The sequence below is a fragment of the Populus alba genome, chromosome 6 (genome assembly GCF_005239225.2).
Source record: "Populus alba chromosome 6, ASM523922v2, whole genome shotgun sequence".
Lineage (NCBI taxonomy): Eukaryota > Viridiplantae > Streptophyta > Magnoliopsida > Malpighiales > Salicaceae > Populus > Populus alba.
This window is the reverse complement of record NC_133289.1, coordinates 3,568,758-3,586,875: the sequence shown is the minus strand read 5'-3', so window position 1 is coordinate 3,586,875 and position 18,118 is coordinate 3,568,758. Positions and strand designations below refer to the sequence as shown.

General features: G+C 33.8%; 2 protein-coding genes across 4 annotated transcripts; both read right to left on the bottom strand.

Moving 5' to 3' along the window:
* Nucleotides 1-427: 427 nt before the first annotated feature.
* LOC140954122 (cuscuta receptor 1-like) lies at nt 428-4,872 on the bottom strand. Its single transcript, XM_035064314.2, has 8 exons — nt 3,985-4,872; nt 3,728-3,883; nt 3,548-3,622; nt 3,293-3,451; nt 3,134-3,208; nt 2,810-2,980; nt 2,435-2,584; nt 428-2,354 (listed from the first exon to the last, which is right to left on the bottom strand). The coding sequence occupies exons 1-8, from the start codon at nt 4,352-4,354 to the stop codon at nt 577-579; spliced, it is 2,934 nt and encodes a 977-aa protein (XP_034920205.1). The 5' UTR covers nt 4,355-4,872; the 3' UTR covers nt 428-576.
* A 177-nt stretch (nt 4,873-5,049) lies between these two features.
* On the bottom strand, nt 5,050-9,871 carry LOC118053154 (DNA repair protein recA homolog 2, mitochondrial). 3 transcript variants are annotated; one of them, XM_035064316.2, is made up of 8 exons: nt 9,710-9,871; nt 9,442-9,502; nt 9,078-9,283; nt 8,603-8,690; nt 6,932-7,104; nt 6,585-6,731; nt 6,355-6,477; nt 5,050-5,912 (listed from the first exon to the last, which is right to left on the bottom strand). In XM_035064316.2, exons 1-8 carry the CDS (start codon nt 9,767-9,769, stop codon nt 5,625-5,627), a joined length of 1,146 nt encoding a protein of 381 aa, XP_034920207.1. In that variant the 5' UTR covers nt 9,770-9,871; the 3' UTR covers nt 5,050-5,624. The 3 variants fall into 3 exon arrangements, with proteins under 3 accessions (XP_034920207.1, XP_073266177.1, XP_073266178.1); XM_073410076.1 differs by having other exon boundaries at nt 9,078-9,289; nt 9,710-9,870; XM_073410077.1 differs by having other exon boundaries at nt 9,078-9,289; nt 9,446-9,502; nt 9,710-9,777.
* Between the last annotated feature and the right edge of the window lie 8,247 nt (nt 9,872-18,118).

Genomic DNA, 18,118 nt, shown 5'->3' with positions numbered 1-18,118 from the left:
ATATTATTTTCTATTTACATTTCTTTTTAATTTTCCGTATCAAGTATGTTTTGAGTTTTGAGAGGAACTTAATGATCAATTAGTCAATTGGGGCTGAAAATTAAAATTGAAAGAACAAGGACCATATTTAACAAAAAAAACTTTAGTCTACCTAATTTGAAGTACATATGAATCGTTTCAAAGCTTCAGTCCAACTAACAATTCCAGAGCTTTCACACAAAATAAATTCCAGAGCTACTCTGTTCCAGTTGACATTTCCAATTAACACGGGGTAAATGAAAACTTTACCATTTTCTGCCTTATTCAACAGATACTCCTACAAATAAACTACACTGAGTTGCATGCCTTGGGTTTGTCTTAGGTAATATCCATTACTCGTTCTTATGATTTGAAGGAAGATATATGAGAAAGAACTTGCTGAATGCTGAAAGCAAAATTGTGAAGAAATGATTTTCTTCATTACATTGCTATAAAGAACACAGCTTTTCAGACATTATTTATATATTGAGATGAGATAAGATTGACCATCTAAATCTTCCCTTTGAAATGTAAAAACAATGCAAAGTTGAGATTTATTTATACCAAAGGCTTCCAAACTCTGATTCTAAATGGCTTAAGACGATTGTACGCAACAAAGTAGTAGCAAGTGTTGATGCTCTTCTCAATGAAATAAAACCATGCTCGCCGCCAGTCTGGGTATATGTACAAAACTGCAGTTATTCCCAACAACACCATAATGTACGTCACAACAAAGCTCACATAGAAAACTTGTGCATCAATGATGACGCTACTCTCTTTTTTCTCATCAGTAGAAGGCCCAGGTGGTGGTGATACTTCTTCGGTGCAATTGTTAAGCAGTGGTGGTCCACAAAGTAAAGGATTTCCCTCGTAGCTGCTCTTATTAAATGTTGAGAATTGTGCAACCATCTTTGGAGTCTTACCAGACAGGTTATTGTAGGCTACACTAAAATAGGCAAGAAAATGCAATTGTACAACTTGAGGAGGGATTTCCCCATTCAAGCTGTTATTGGAAAGGTCCAAGCTCTCAACTTCACTCAAATTTGAAAGAGTTTGTGGGATTGGGCCTATTAAATGATTGTTGGACAGTTTCAATACACGAATGTGGTTGAGATTCCCAATTTCAGGAGGAATCGCACTTGACAAACTGTTGCAGGAGAGATCCAATCCGGTTATGTAGTTCAAAATACTTGGCGAATAAGAATAAGACAGACTCTTTGATGCAATAACCAATGGTTCTCGAAGAGAAAACTCAGAAGGATATTCTTTGAGTAGGATGAACCAAATACTGCTTTTAAATCTTAGGCAAGGTAGAATATGACCAGAAAAATTATTATGAGAAAGATCAATGAAGCTTAATTCGTTCAACTTGCACAATTGCGTGGGTATATTGCCATCAAGATTATTATAACCCAAGAGAAGAAAGCTCAGTTGGGAAAACTCACCGATCCATTTTGGAATGCTACCAGTCAAATGATTATGGCTAAGATCCAACGTTATTAGCTCAAAGGATTTCTGAAATGCATGTTCTAGGGATCCTTGTAGCATATTTCGTGACAGATAAACATGCAGGAGGTTTGAAGAGTTAAAGAAAGATGGTAAGGTTCCAGAGATATTGTTATTTGAGAGGTCCAAAACTTGAAGATACAACAGAAAGTCAAATGAAAAAGGAACGCGACCACTGAAGTGGTTATCAGACATGGATAAAAATGTTAAACTTGGAAAATATGATCCTATTTCTCTAGGAATGTGGCTTTCGAAGTTATTGTTAGAAATATCTAATTCAAACAAATTCTGATGAGGATGAATTGGCAATTGAAAAGTCCCTGAAAGAGAATTGTTGACCAAATAAAGATAATTTAGGTTTGTGTTGTTCTCTAACAACCAAATAGGAAACCCTCCCCTCAATTTCAAGTTAGAAAAATCAATTACTTGGAGGCTGTATTGATGGAGGAGGAATTTGGGAAAGGAAAATGCTCCACCATATCCATTGCCAGATAAATCAAGATGCTCTAATTGGAACTTTGGGGCCAAATTATGCTCCTTTAATTCTTCAACATATATTTTGTTATTCCTACCATTGAAATACTTGAGTTGTGAATGGTTGAGAAATGAGCTCAATGAGACGGGGATCTGAAAGTGGTTGTCTGAAAGTAATAACCCTCGGATGGATGTGAGAATTGTAAGAGGAGAGAAGGAAATGTCTCCAATAAAGTTATTGTAAGACAAATCTAATTGTTGAAGGGATGTCAAATTTGCTAAACACCAAGGCAAAGCACCACTGAGATCATTCCTGCTGATATCTAGATTTTGGAGATGCTTTAACTGACAAGGGCCTGAGAATTTATTGATTCATAAAAATTTTAGTCAGAGAAGAAGCAGAACGCCTAAGAAGGGGAAAGGTGGTCAGACTTACCTTGGGCTTTAGGGATGGAGCCATTGAGTCGACAACCATTCAAGCTTAAACTCTTTAGAGTAGTAATCTTCCCGATTGTTTGCAGAAAGCTATTATCGACAGTGGAGGAACTCAAATACAACTTTTCTAAATTCTTGAGAGAAGCCAAGTCTACAATAATCAAACCCACAAGAAATTATGTTCAGTATTCAAGAGCCGGATAATGATAAGGAAACAAGATGATGAAACCAACAAGAAGCTCCATTATAATGTCCCCGTTACAATCAATTAAATTCCTATAACTAGGAAAATATGATTTAAAGCATGTTTACAAAGAAAAAAAAAGCAATTAACAGATATTCAGGATCACTTTTAGGCATCAATACCACAAATTACCTTTATCTAATGTTGTTCCGAAACTTCCTTCAAGATTATTCTCATCCAAATAAAGGGTCCTGAGGTTTGGGAATTTCGTCAATGATTGCAGCAATGTAAATGGAAGAGCTCTTCCATTTGAGGTGCTATTAGATAATGAAATGAAGCTTACATTTCCAAAACCTCTAGTATCTGCAGGGGACAGCAGAAGTAAAACAAGTTTTAAAACCTTCTGAGCTTTTATTCTAGAGCAAAATCATCCTCGAAAATACAATTCAATTAATGAGATTTTAGGTTAATCAAGAGGTAAAGCTACCATCAATCAGTGTGGAAAGCAATCAATACCTTTGGATAGCACAAATTTGTCAATCTCGTTTCCCGCTAGATCCACTCTCTCTAAGTTGATCAAAGCATCCAGCTCTAGGTTGTCGAAAAACAAAAATTTAATATTACGTCAAGCAAAATCACAGATTGGTTTCTAGGAATCGAAAAAGGTAAGGTTACCAGTCACATTGAATGATCCTTTCAGTTGGTTGCACGCTATATCCAGGGATTTGAGAGATGAAAGACCCTTGAGGGATGATAAGGTACTGTCATTGAAGCGATTACCATCCAAAACAAGGTATTCCAGATTTCTTAACCTCAGTAATTCGTCACCAGTACCTATAAAAATACCATAAGCTTTCATGTAACCTGAAAGGATAATGGAGTACTTATGTGTGAAAACAAATGCTCAATCAACTCACAACTCTTTCATACCATGAATGGATTTAAAGCTTTCAATTTCATTGCCACCAAAATCCAACGACCGCAAGCTTGTTAGATTATTCAGTTCTGGCCACATATAATTGTACCAAGTACAACAATTAAAAAAAGGGGCAGTAATTAATATGGTTTTATTTGAGAAAGAAAAGGAGAGAAGTGATCAAGCTTAATTACCATCAACACTAATTGCTCCTTTGAGTTGGTTACCATCTAGATACAGGTTTCTCAAAGAGGAAAGCCCACCAAGGGATGAAAGGATGCTGTTGTCGAATTTGTTAAAGCCTAAATCGAGAACCACCAAGCTGTCAAGTCCTGATAGTCTTTCAAAACCTGCATGGGCATTTCAATCAGTAGCTTGAAAAATACAGAATCTATTCTTTTTTCTTTTTTTTCCTGTTGAAATTGCAGTAGCACGCAAACAAGAGATAAACCTTCATTCTCAACACAGCCAACTATAAAATTTCCACTTAAATCAAGAGATTGCAGTTCTTGGAAGGGACGAAACAAAGAGACATTTAGGTACAAATCTCCCAATCCCTCTTCCCTTATGCTTGAAAGATCAAGTTCGACAACTCGTCCTGTAGTGAAATTGCAGTCAACGCCTTTCCAAGAACAACAGTCGGCTACTTTTCCCCAAGATTGAAGGAATGTGCCACTTGGGTAATTAAAGGAGCTTTTAATCCGCAAGAGAGCACTTCTCTCTTCGTCTAAACACCCGTGACATGACCACCAGCTTTCTGACAAAACCATAGCATAAATCATCACTGTCCCTGCTAAAGAAGAGAACCTGTTTAAACCCATTTGGACTCCTCGATGAAATTATGTATCGAAAAACAACGGTCAGAGGCTCTTTATAAATAAGATCGTTGGATTGCAATTTGCAATATCACAATCAAATGTCATAATTTTCCACTGGCCATAGAGACAAAGTCCTCTCTTTTGGCTTATTTTCCAAATTCATATTCTTTCGTGGAAAGTGCTAGGCTGTTAGACAAAGTCCTCTCTTTTGGCTTATTTTCCAGATTCATATTCTTCGTGGAAAGTGCTAGGCTGTTAGCGTTTCCTCCGTAGTTCTGAAATACGGCCCCACCGCGCGACTTGGGACTAGGTTTAATAACTACAATTACATGTGTGTATTTTAGCTACATGACATGTCTCTTCCAGTTGGTAATTGCCTGCAAGTCGTGACCCATCATCGTTTGTATGTGTCGGATTCTCTTTCTGATGAAATTAATAAAATCCCTTAACCCAATATGATCAATCGCAGCAAAATAATTAACATATGGTTTTATGAATATATGCTAAATGATTTTATATAAATCAAAGAATATATTCACTAAGGTTGCGGTGGAAAAACGATCAAATACAATTGGCTCACAAAAAGTCTTAAGCAAAAACAGAATTTAACCTATTAATGGGTCATATATGGCGGCTAAGACTAGATGACAAGCACAAATCATGACAGGCTCAAGCAAGAGGAATCCATGAACTGACTCGAAACTAATGAAATGTTACATTAACATAAGAAATGATTAAGTAAATCATTGTTGTTCGTGCAGGATGCGGATGCATGTTAAAGACAAGCTAGTACAGACTACTGAATCAAGAAGCATGTCTGAGAAAATCACATTAAAGTCTATAACTATTATACAACTTTGCAGTGGAAGAATGGCTGGTCTTAAATTGCAATCTAGTTAGTTGCAATCACTTGACTAATTCTTTAACTAATCACAGTAAATGAAATCATGAAAGATACAAGCATGGATGAACACAGGCTTTGGGGGAGAGTTAGGCTTACATAATCTTCCAAGAATAACTTGCCAGCCTCTTATTGGAGAAATGGTTTCTATCGTTGACCATCTCATGTGCCCGACCAGCAAAGATCATCCAATACTATTGCTTCTGTGAATGCACAGTTGTCTCACAAATAAAGCTCCAGTGCCACTGATGATTGAAATTCTTTGATGGCTAGTTTTCCGGTTTATGTAGATAGTAACCAATTTGGAACCGCTTATGTTTTGATTTTAGATGCATCCTTTAAGCAATTCATTTTCTCAAGGGTCTACCACGGTCACATCTTCCTTTGAAGTAATTTTCCCCTTAATTTTGCAACTATTTGATCAAGAACCCCTTCATTTTCGATTAAATACTGTTCAGCTGCATGTTCATTGCTAAATACCTCTCTGCCAATGACATAGCTGCTTCCTTCCTTCTTGATGAGACTCTGCTCACAAGCTAATTCCAAGACCTCAGATTCAAAGCAAAAGCCTCTCCCAAACTGTATCCCAATTTCAGCTTTTGTCATAGCAGGAGCCAATTTATTTTTCACGACTTGTGCACACACCCCAAGACCAGTAACCTGAATACATTGCATTATTTAACAAAACACAACAGCAACAAGAACATGAAATACTAAAAATCAATCAGTTCAAGAAAACTAACAAAAAAAGCTTAAGAATGAGCAATGATCTGACAAGAGGTAAATTAAAAAAGAAAAGAAGAACGAAATTTAAAGCAAGGAGCACAGATTAATCAATTAACATAAACAAGATCGAGGATAAACATGACTGAAAGTACGGTAATTCAAGCAGAATCTGAGACCATTATAGGCCAAAAACATCTTATTTGTCCATGTAAAATTTTTTCACTTGTCTACAAAGCTTAGAAACTTCCCCACCAGACTTCAAGCAAAAATCAAACAAATATCCACATCAGGTTTTATGAAAAGAGCACATCTCTGAGGAACCTGACCCTTATAATTTGTTCAGCTTAATTGTTAGCAATTGCACTTAAGAATATACCTTGTCCCCAGTCTTGAGCAGTCCTGTCCTGATCATTCTCAAACGTACTGCCGAATAGAATTTCAAAGCATTTCCACCACAGGTGACCTCTTCTGCTCGTCCTGATTTTAAACTTGTTCTAACCTGGAAAATAATATTCACCACAGGTGAATATTATTCTCTCCATAAGTTACTGTTTACAGCTTCCATACAAAATATTTGAAACTATAACTAGAAGTCTAGAATTCAACCTGATTAAGAAAAATAATAAGAGTTCGAGATTGGCACAATGAATAATTGATCTTCCTAAGTGCTTGGGTCATTAATCGTGATTGTATATCTTCAAAGGAGCCTCCCACCACAGTATCAATCTCATGTTGAGGAACAAGGGCAGCAACCTGTAAACAAAATGCATGGAACAGCATTAAGCATGATGAATGAGATAAGATCACAAGAGAATGATACTCTAATCTATGAGTGTAATTTATAAAGAATCAAACCACCACAAAAAAGGTTATAATAATCATTGATAACAGGGCAAGTTTATGGACACACAGTTATGTGGGTGTAGCTGTCCTCTTGAGAATGAATTACTTACACTATCAACCACGATAACATCTACAGACCCGCTTTTAGTCAGAGTGTTGACTACACTGAGCAGATTTTCAGCACAATCTGGACGTGAAATAAGAAGATTTTCTGTGTTTACACCCATTGATTTAGCAAGTGAATGATCCATTGCATTCTCTACATCAAGAAATGCACAATATCCTGACAAAAAGACAATTCAATGAGCAAAGATGATCCTACACCTTTTATGGTCCAGATTTAAAGAGGATATAATTATTTTAGCCACATGGGTAAAAAAGGCATCTCAAAAAGGACAAATACAGGTCAAAAGAACATAAAAAAATCAAAATTAGTAATAAGTAGCCAAATATTATTAGAAATAAAGAATCTTCGTACCAATTTTTCAGTACTAATAATGTTGCCAGCTTCTGGTGTATGACAGCAATATGCATAACTAATTTTTGCGTGCTAAGAAGTTTGCCTCTTTTATTTGGTCATCCTCTGTCAGACTGCCACAACCAACGATAATGAAAAAGAGTATTTGCTTATTGCTTGTCCAATTTAAGTCTATAGGAGGTGGTGGTAAGTAAACGAGCAGGATCAGATCACCTAAGCATAAATATATCTTATCCCTTTTCTGCAATTATATATCTCTATATCTATCCATCCATCCATGTGTTTGGGTGTGATGGGAGTGTGTGGTTGCGTATTATATGCAGAAGGAAACTATATCTATCTATTCATGTGCTTCGTTTGAGTTTAGGTGTGGGTGTGTAATCATATATCACACAGATAAACTCTAAGTTATTTATTTTGGCACAAAAAAACATTTTCAGTAAACAGCGGTGTAATTAAGAAAATGCTTCAGCAAAAGTTCCAGAAAAGGAAGAAAAAAGGATTACAGGTAGACTGTAAAATTCAGGTAATTTGGCATACTGTAGCATCAACTAATATTTATGATAAAACTAAGTTCAGTGTTAAAAACAGTAACATGCCCAGCAGATTATAAAATCCCTCTACACAAACTCAAAGATTTTCATGGATAAAGTTAACAGCAGACTATGAAAAATCCCCAACAAAAACTTGAAACCAATATAAACCTATATCAAGTTATTAAGTGCACAGTGCGTTTCACAGTTGCAAGAAAAAGGAAAGTGGAATCCAGTGATTCCTATATAAAACAAAAATATGGAACAGTTCTATTGTTTCCTGTGTGCTGCGAATAAAAGACAGGACAAAAAGGTCACTCTATGGCTTCCTAAATAGCCTTGCTGGAAATAGAAAATGCTACAAATCACAAATAAATACAGGTGACAGGCTATGCCAAGTGGAACAAAGGTAATGAATCCAGTGATCATTAAATAACAGGCAACAAGGAAAAAGTGTGTGAAATGGAGAGATACAAGATGACTTAATATAAGGACCGGTTTTCTCTTAACAAGGATTAATAACTGAAATTGGTTAATGAAATCTCAAGTAATCATATCAAAGTTCCAAAACCTATAAATATTTAGCATGGATTTTACCATGTAGTGCTCCAATTAAAATCAATCTGAAGTTCTTGTAATCTATGTTGCATGTCTGATATTCAAACTGCAATACTCAATTAAAAATAGAACCTGATTTCCTTGTTAAGGTCATGCACGCCTACTTTCATGAAATGTAAAACAGAAAGCATGAAAAATCTAGTAGCACGCACCTCCAAGCTTTTGAGCTTCCTTGATAATGTGAAGTGCAATAGTTGTCTTGCCAGAAGCTTCTTGCCCATAGATTTCAACCATTCTTCCCTGCAGAGTGCAAGGCAGATTTCTAAGCAGCGTTGTCCTGATGATTTTTCAAACTTCATCGATAAACTAAAAGGTTCACAATCAAAAAGACATTATTGATGAACAAATGCTAAATGTGTAGCTTCATTTATTTTCACAACTGCAGTTTCCATCCAAACAATCACAAGAGTTCAGCACTGATAAGCATGCCATAATTAAGTTCCTTGGCGATTCATCACCATGGCCCCCACATAGAAGTAAGAGTCATATATAAAAGAATAACTAACAAGTCCCAAAGCAACTGACACAGCAAAGGAATAGAATGCATAAACCTTTATGACAATCCAAAGAATATAAGATTGAACAAACATGGTAGACAAACATGCTAATTGTATATAACCCAATCACCTTCGGTAATCCGCCAATTCCAAGTGCAAGATCAAGCTTCAACGAGCCTGTTGATATAGTAGAAGCTCTTCGTGAGCTACAAAACCGCTGCAATGACAGCATAGACTCTCTACCAAATTCACCAGCAAGCTGCGTGAGAGCCAAACGAAGCGCATTATCTTTCTGTTTCGCTTCACCCTCATCATGGAGTTCATCAGGTTCAAAATCTGAAACTTCACCAAGCAGTACGAAATAATTCTTAAATTTTCCAACTTCACCCAAATGATTCACACAACTCCAGCCAAATAATTTCCGCATTCATTTCTGCATGTGAATTTATAGATAATAGAAATTAGCAAAAAAAAAAAAAAAAAAAGCTGATTACCTACAGAAGAAAGAGTGTGATCATTCCTTCCAATAAAAGTAACCGCATGTCTTCTTCCATTCTGCTCAAAAAAAAAAAAAAATTGTCACCAGCAAAATATAAATGATTATAATAAAAACCCAGTTCAAAAACACATTCAATTAGTAAAAGAAAGAAATTCATTGATATTGAACAAAATCATGAGTATATATGATTGAATTCATTCTTTTGATAAACAAATCAAGCTACAATCTCTAAGATTGAAAAAAGAAATAGGAAGTGAGGGAACCTGAGAGAGAGTGCAAAGGCGAAATCTTGCCAAGGAATTGAAACGAATTGAAAGTGCCATTTTCGCCCCTTTGTTAGGGTTTTAGGGTTTACCAGTCTCTTTGATTTGGTTCAGATTTTAACCACTGCTTGATACAATTGTTTTTTAAAAAAAATTATTCTTTTATTTTTTAGAGAAAAAAAAAAAGCGGGTGTGCCGTTCTGTACTGTTGTTATCTTTTTGTTCATAAATCCTAGTAAACTAAATCAAAATCAAAATCAAAATTAAATTACATTAAATTATTTGTTAATTACAAAAGCTAAATGAACGAGTGAATTTATTATAGCAGAGAGATCTTCATGGATTGTAATAGTGTTTTATAGTGAATTTTATTTTATTTTTTAGTTTTTAGTTTTTTAGTTTTTTTTAATTTTCATTGCTTGACTTTTTTTATTTGGTATTTTAATTGTGTGTTGATTTAGAATTAGATTTGATGACTTATTTTGATTGTTCTTGTATGAGGATTTTATGATATTAAAAAAAGAATTTTGTTGTTCAATCAATATTTAATTTGGTAAAATAAAATTCTATTTTATTAATTTAAAATAATTAGAGTTTTGAGAAGATTTCCAAGCTTAAGCAAATGTTTAAGCTTCAATTATTGTTATTTTTTTACTAGCATAATGTACTTAATTGAATATGAATGGGAAATATTTTCAACTTCTTTTTTTGTTTTAGTCCTTTGAAAAAAAATTTATCATTCAATTTTTTTTAATTTAATTTTTTCATATTAAATTTATTTGGAATTGAACTCAATGGTTTCTTCTAGTTGTCTGGATATGAGGATCTTACAATATCAATGAAAAATTATAAGGCTGAGGTAATCCTTGATTTGACAAAATTAAATTAAATTTTACTAATTTAAAACAATTAATGCTTCATATATCAGATTTAAACATGAAACAAATGTTCAACTCTAGTTTTACAAGATCAAGGACTAAAGTGAAGAGGTAGGGGAAATTGATTGGTGTTGTATCACATGCATCATCGTGTCGTGTGAGAGAAGTTGTTGAGGCAACGCTTGCAACTTCCTCTAGTCTTAGAATCCTGCCTCCCTCTGTGGCATTGGAAAAAGCTTGGCAAGGGCTTGTGTGGCAATCAAGGCGTGTTGACGGAAGAGCCATGATGGGGCTCTTGCTACCTCCTTTTTTTTCTTTCTTCTACTCTTTTTTTTTTCCTCTTTAATTTATGACCCCCTCCTCTCCTCTCTCTCTCTCTCTCTCTCAAACAACAAGGTTACTTGTCATTTTGTTTGTATGTAAAATTTGATATTTATTTTTTTATTGTTATTTGTTTTGTTTGGGGTATTTTTTAATTTTTTTTTTCTCAATTCCATTCTTCAATACTGGATTGGTAGGGATTGGACTTCGTGATTTTTTTATTTATCTTTTATGAAGTAATTACAATCTTATATTTTGGATCATAGGTTTGGAAAGTTAACCTGAGTTAATTTTGAACTTTTTTCGTTGGATTCTTTTTTATTTTTTTTTATTTAATCCTTTTGCATTGAATTAGTTGAGAATTGAGCTTTTTTTTTTTTTCTTTCTATAGGGTTATCTCAGTTTCATGAATCAAATCACAAATTTCATAAGTTCATCCAAATTATAAGTTTGAAAAGTTAACTAGAGTTGACTTTAGATTTGTTTCCTTGGGTTTTTTAAATTAATTTTTTTATTTTATCTTTCTACATTATGTTAGTTGGGAATTGGGATTCATGGTTATTTTTTTTTATTTCTTTTCTTTGATATTATTATAGTCTCATAACCTAGTTTATAGGTTTAATAGGTTAACTCGAGATTTTTTTTGTTATTTTTTTCAATTTTATCCTTCAACATTAAGTTGTTTTGGAATTGGAATTTGTAATTTTTTTTAATTTTTTCTATTAGGTTATTCAATTCTCATGACCCGAGTTGTAGGGTTTGGTATGATACCCAAGTTTACTGGTTTTTTTAATTGATTTATTTATTTTATTCTTCTATATTGAGTTGGTTGGAAATTGGGCTTCATAATTATTTTTTTTAATTTTTTTTCTATGGGGTTATCCTAATCTCCTAACTCGGTCACAAGTTTGGTAGGTTAACACGAGTTGACTTTGTTTTTATTTTTTTCAATTTAAACATTGGATTGGTAGAGAATTGGGTTTCATGATTTTTTTTAATTTATTTTCTACAAGATTATCTCATTTTCCTAACCCAGGCCATAGGTTTAGAGTTGATTTGGTTTTTTTTTTTTTTTTAATATTTTTATTGATTATTATCCCTTTATTATTCTTGGAGGAATTGAAAATATATTTTAAATATTATTTTATTAAATTTTTATTTTATTATCAAGTAAGATTATAGAAATATTTTTAAAATGTTGATATATAAGCGTATTTTAGTGTGCAAGTCATCAGAATTATTTTTTTTTTATTTGCTCGATTTGTTATAGGGTTTTTTTTTCATATAGTTAAATAAAAGAAGTTTATTGAGTCAAGTTAGGTTTAAAAAACCAAATCATGAATTTTTTTTATTTCCTTTAAAATATGATAATAATATCTAAATATTTTTTAAAATTAAAAAAAATTAATCAGGCCAACAACACACATTAACACATGTCACCAATTTAATTTTTCTTCTAGAATATTATTGCTATTTTTTTAAACCCTCTTCAATCTCTCACCTCCATTACTTATTGTGTAAAAAAGAGCATTCATTACTTTGTTTGAAACTTAAACTCTTCGTTGTGTGTGTGTATCTTTTGATTTAGTTCATTCGTGGTATAAATTCAATTAAGTTTGCGTTCACGTCCGCACACCATCAAGTAATTGCTCCCTATATTTCATATTTGGTGATCATTTGCTCTTTATCATAATTTGATTCATTGACAAAATCGTAGAATTTGAGCTTTCTAAACTTCAATAAGATGCTGGTTGCGGTTGGGATGGTGCCCATGATCTTTAGCTTTCAAATGGAAATTGCTTGGAGTTTGCGTGGTTTTGATCTCCTCTCATGTTTCTTTCTTCTTCTACTTCTTTGTTTCCCCTTCTTCTTTCATATGTTTGTTTTTGTGTTTTAATAACATTTTTAAAAAAATTAATTTTTTATTTTTAATTAATATTTTTTTTAGTATTTTTATATGATGTGCTGTTCTAATGTCAAAATAATTTTTTAAAAAATAAAAAAATATTATTTTAATGTATTTTTAAGTGAAAAATACTTTAAAAAGCAACTATAATTATACTTTCAAACACATTCTGAAATCATTTAACTTGCTTATAATATAAAACAATGTCTATTTGTCGAATTTGATCATGAATTGATTTGAAAAAATATTGGGTTATTATGTCATTGAAAATATACATGTAAATTATAAAATGAAGTATTTTTATTAAAATAATATTATTTTTTTTTTCTTCCTATTTTTCGTGTTGACCGAATAGGTTTGAAGTAAGTTTCAGTGGGTTAACTAAATTACTAAAACTGATTGCATTAAAGGGTTTTGCCATATTGATTAGATCCATACATGAATTTTAGTTGAGGACGATAAAGCTGGAGAAATAATAATTGGAGTCCGGCACTCCTACAAGAAAAACACAGAGAGGGAGAGGACGAGAGAGACAGATCGATGGTGCCTAGGCTAGCTCCTTGTTCTATTGTCCAGAGAATTCCTATAAAGAAATGAAGACGACAGATTCAAGCATCATCCTCTAAAGTCTGCAGAGAAACATTGTGACTCCAAATTTGATATTTGCAGCTTTTAATAATGAATATTTTAATGAGCAATTGACTATTTATTTAAGTCCTGCACAAGTTAGATCTTCTTTAAGAATATTGAAGTTAGATCTTCTTTATATAATCAAAATTATTTCAAAGATTTATATTTTTGAAAAGGAAATTACTTTCTTTTTCCAGTATCCAGAACTCTTTCTTTCGCGGCTCTCATCACCATTAATGATGCCTTAATCTTTGTTTAATTTGAATGAATTATCGAGGTAAACAACACGCAACTAATTTTCTGGCCACCAATTTGATATTCTCCAAGCAAGCATTGATTTATTTACTGAATTAATTTTAATGGTTTTATGACAAATTAATATTAAAGTTAGATCTCATACGAGTTTGAATAATTTTGTAATGGAGGAGATATGTTCATAATTATTAAATTTCACCCTGTTTAATGGATTGATTATTTTGATTCAGAGAATTGATGTGTTTAATTTGCTGATGTTCTATTTATCACATGAATTATCTCGGTGGCATTTTCATTTGCATCAATTTCTAGCAAGTGGGATGGTCTTCCTTCTTTCAGCTTCTGTTCCTTTGATGTTATGGGTCTTGATTTTTCGCCCCGATACACTTTATTTAATGAATTCGCATGGTAGGGTTAAAACATTAATTCAATTCAAAAACTTAAATAGTTATGTAAAGTTTTAAGATATAATTTATATTATTTTTAATATATTTTTTTTAATGGGCTTGAAATTTATACATGTTCATGTTATTTTTATTAAATAAATAGGAATATTAAGATTCAAACTCGTTATCGTTTGGTTATTAAAATTCTGATAACACATCAAAAAATTATTTTAATTTAAAAACTTAAATAATTATATAAAATTTTAAAATATAATTTATATTATTCTCCAACAAATAACACACGTGACATCAATCAGGGATGGGTTTTAACTCATTTGTGTAACCTTTGCTGTGCAATGAATGTAGTAGTGGAACCCAACCACCTGAATGTGTTCCCTTCACCATGCCTTGCTCAGTGCAGGTTATCCTCTGTCAAAGGTATTCAACGCAACGATGTCCTATCTCCTTCACTTCTGTCGCTTACCGCATACATAATTTGGTTGACAAATTGCAACCAATTGAAATGTTTAATTATTTGATTGAAGATGTTCCATTTTGGATTTGAAGAAAAGTTAAAAGATGACCAAATTCCAAAGGGAAAGAGATAGCATTGAATGTATATGGTTGGCACTGTTAGTGATACGACAATAATTTGCATGTTGCTTTCCATGGCTTTCTTAAATGTTTTCCTGTTTTAGTTTAGAAGTGTTACTGTTCTTGACAAGATGTTGTTTAATTATCAGCAGTCCCGATTTCCGGACGCCTTCATCCCTTGAACAGGTTGCTGAAGACAATTAACACGGCGCCCTCCACTGAGAGTAGTTGATTTTCTTAACATCCTCTCCTCGCAAATCACATCCACTCTACAAGGATAATCATGGCTTTAGATCAGGTGATGTTCACCAAGCATTGAAAAAAGGAGTTTATATTAAGAAAGAAACGGAGATTTTCCTTGAGCTATGCAAGAAGAAAAAACTAATTAATATAATATTGTACAGTGTGTCTTCCTCAGCGTTCTGCAGAATGAGTTTTTACTTTTATCAGCAAGACACAGTAGACGGCAGATTGCACGGAGGAGGATTCGACACCCAGTCGATGGGGAAAACTGTCGATAGAGCTCTTGTAACCACTGAAATGTTGCCACATTGCCTGTAACTTCATCATTCTGCTCTCTATGTCTTACCAGGGAAGCAATTGGAGTGTCGACAACGAGGCTACTATGGCTAGCTACGAGCTTAGCTTGAGCACCACGAGTTCCTCACTATGTTTCCAAGGTCACTGAAACACTGACAATGGGGACAGCTTATTAGTCACCACAGAAACAGAGATGGTAACATGGACAAGACAAAATGGACATGCATGAGTGGGACGGACGCTGGATTGTTAGCATGGTCAGACTTTGGGTAATTTTTTTCTAACCCACTTCCAGGTTTCCCAACGTGTTTTTGGATGACCTCCCACCCTAGCCACTCCTTAATTTACAGGTCTATTTGGTTTTTAGAATATATATATTTTTAAAAATAATATAATTAATTTTTTTTGATAAAATAAGACAGTTTTTTTAAATTTCATGATTACAATACATGATTTTTATTATAGCTTGTGATATTCAGAATAAAAATATTAGATAAGTATAGAGATTAAAGAAAAATAAATAAATAAATAAATAAATCCAGAAACACATTGATGATATATCATCAATATTATTAAAAAAAAATCATCAATAACCCGATGGAGTGCGCCACCTTTTAACAAAAAGAGCTCCGGGATATTATTCTAACATGCTTGGACTAACTTGGTCTCTCTTTTCTAGTGGCCGGTCTCCTACACTCAAATCATTTCTCGTTTAGGTGTCAGAATTGATTGCTTTGTATTTCATTTTATGAGTTGATATCGTGAGTGCAAATTTTCAGACCAAATCATAAAACTTAAGAATGTTTTAGTATTTTTTTTCTCCAGTATGGTGAGCGACAAGATTGATGCCACGATCACAAAATTGATAGCAGTTTTTGGCTCTACTCGGAGAAGCAATGGATTGACGGTGTACCGTGCCTCATCATTACATCATGGAAATAATTAGAGGCACAAAACCCAGTTGAATTTATACTTTGAAAGAACAAAACTAATGATATCTTCTTCTGTTAATCTAGCTAGGACACACTAGTACTTTCGTGCTAGGTGCCCTAGCTAGATCTAGCCTATATGGATTACATGTATGAACGAGAAATATCTGTCCTGTCGATAACCTGTTCTTACCTTCTTTGCAATAATTATAAGTAGAAGATGATGACACAGCAAATCCAATGAGCACACTGGCTGCTTCTCCACACTTATTTCTAACAGTGATCAATTAGAAACCCCACTTGCATGATCCTAATTAGTGGCAGATCTTGTCAGCTTACAGAACTAGGAAGAAATTCTCTAGTCATCAATGATCGATGCACGAGATTAAGAAAGAAATTCCAACCTTGTTAAGAAGGTCAAAGAAGTGGGAAATGAAAATGCTCGAAACAGGAAGAGAGAGATGCACTAGCTAGCTAGATTATTAAATGAGAAATTCCGTAATCTTCCAACCACTCTCGGTGTGTGTTTATGCAAAAAATTCAACTGGAAAAAAAACTATCTTATTTTAGACCCAAGATTTATGATGGAAAGGTGAGTGAAAAAAAATGGGAGAGTAAATTTAAGTACAACTAAAATCTGGTGCATGCACTTGTTATTGTTCCACCTTTGTTGGCATTATTTCTACTTTTGAAGAGAAATGTTTCACCTTTTATGATGACAATTTCCATGGACAGATAGGCAGCTAGTGTTTGTATATATTGAGTGCAGTACTGGACACAGAAAGAAAAAGACCAAAAAGATAGTTACAAAACAAGTATTTAACCTAACTGGTTTCATGCACATGTTATTGTACTCCATTGAATTATTCCACTTCTAAACAAATTTATATTACCTTTTCATGATGTTCAGCTGATCTTAGATATTGTGAAGCCATTATTTGCATGAATATTATACAATAAAATAAAGATATAATTATAAAAAGGTAGAGAAACAAGTGTTCATTGCTTCCAAACCGCTGCGAAAATGGAAATCACTGCTCACCAAACTTGTGGGCTTAATCATCCATGTTAATACCTACTGATACATGTAATATCTACGGATATTGATTATTCATAGTTTCATACATGCGATAAACACATATATCTTGCGATGATATTGTAGCTTCATGATCCATGTCCTCTAAACAGAGAGAGGCTAGCTTTTTTCAAAACATATCAGGGAAAAAGATGCAAATTAACGAGGGAAATATTGAGAGGCAAGACGTAGTGTGAAAGGAGGAATTACAACCAATTTGCAAGTCACCCTAGGACATGCTTTCAGAGGGCAGAAGAATTATATTTACTTGCTGCACCAAGTTGTAGTAATCACTAACACCAATAATTGGGCAACAAGCACTTACCAAGACGAACAAGAAATGATAGGCAGACAAGCATGGAGGCTATGAATATATATTTCATCTCTTGCACGAATGATATTGGTGACAACACAAGCATCTGTTTTTTTTTTTTTTCAAAAGAGCTGCTGAATTCAAAGGGATGCTCATTAGGTCGTCAATAGGAGACGTAAATGGAGCAATAACTTCAATAATAGTAGTTTGTTGGGCACAAAAAGAGATAAATTTACATATATTAAAAGATAGGAACCATTCTAGGGATGTCGTCCCAGTGCTGGGATCTAAGACTCCAACCTAAGCTAACTTTATAGGTTGACCTTTTTGGTGTTTCCCGCATTCAAACTGTCAGCCTCAAGTTCACAGTTTCTCCCCTTTCCTCTGCATTTATCCACACAGAACTACGCGCCCCCCAGGCCCCTACACGCCCAGCTATGAAGACAGTACTGTAACCCACAACACCCCAGCGAGCACACGAAGCTTGAATGGTGTCTGACCTTAAATTGGCCTCCCATGGCAGGGAGGGGAGAAAGGGAAAGAGGTGAGGTGAATAGAGAGCAAACAAAATCATATATAGCC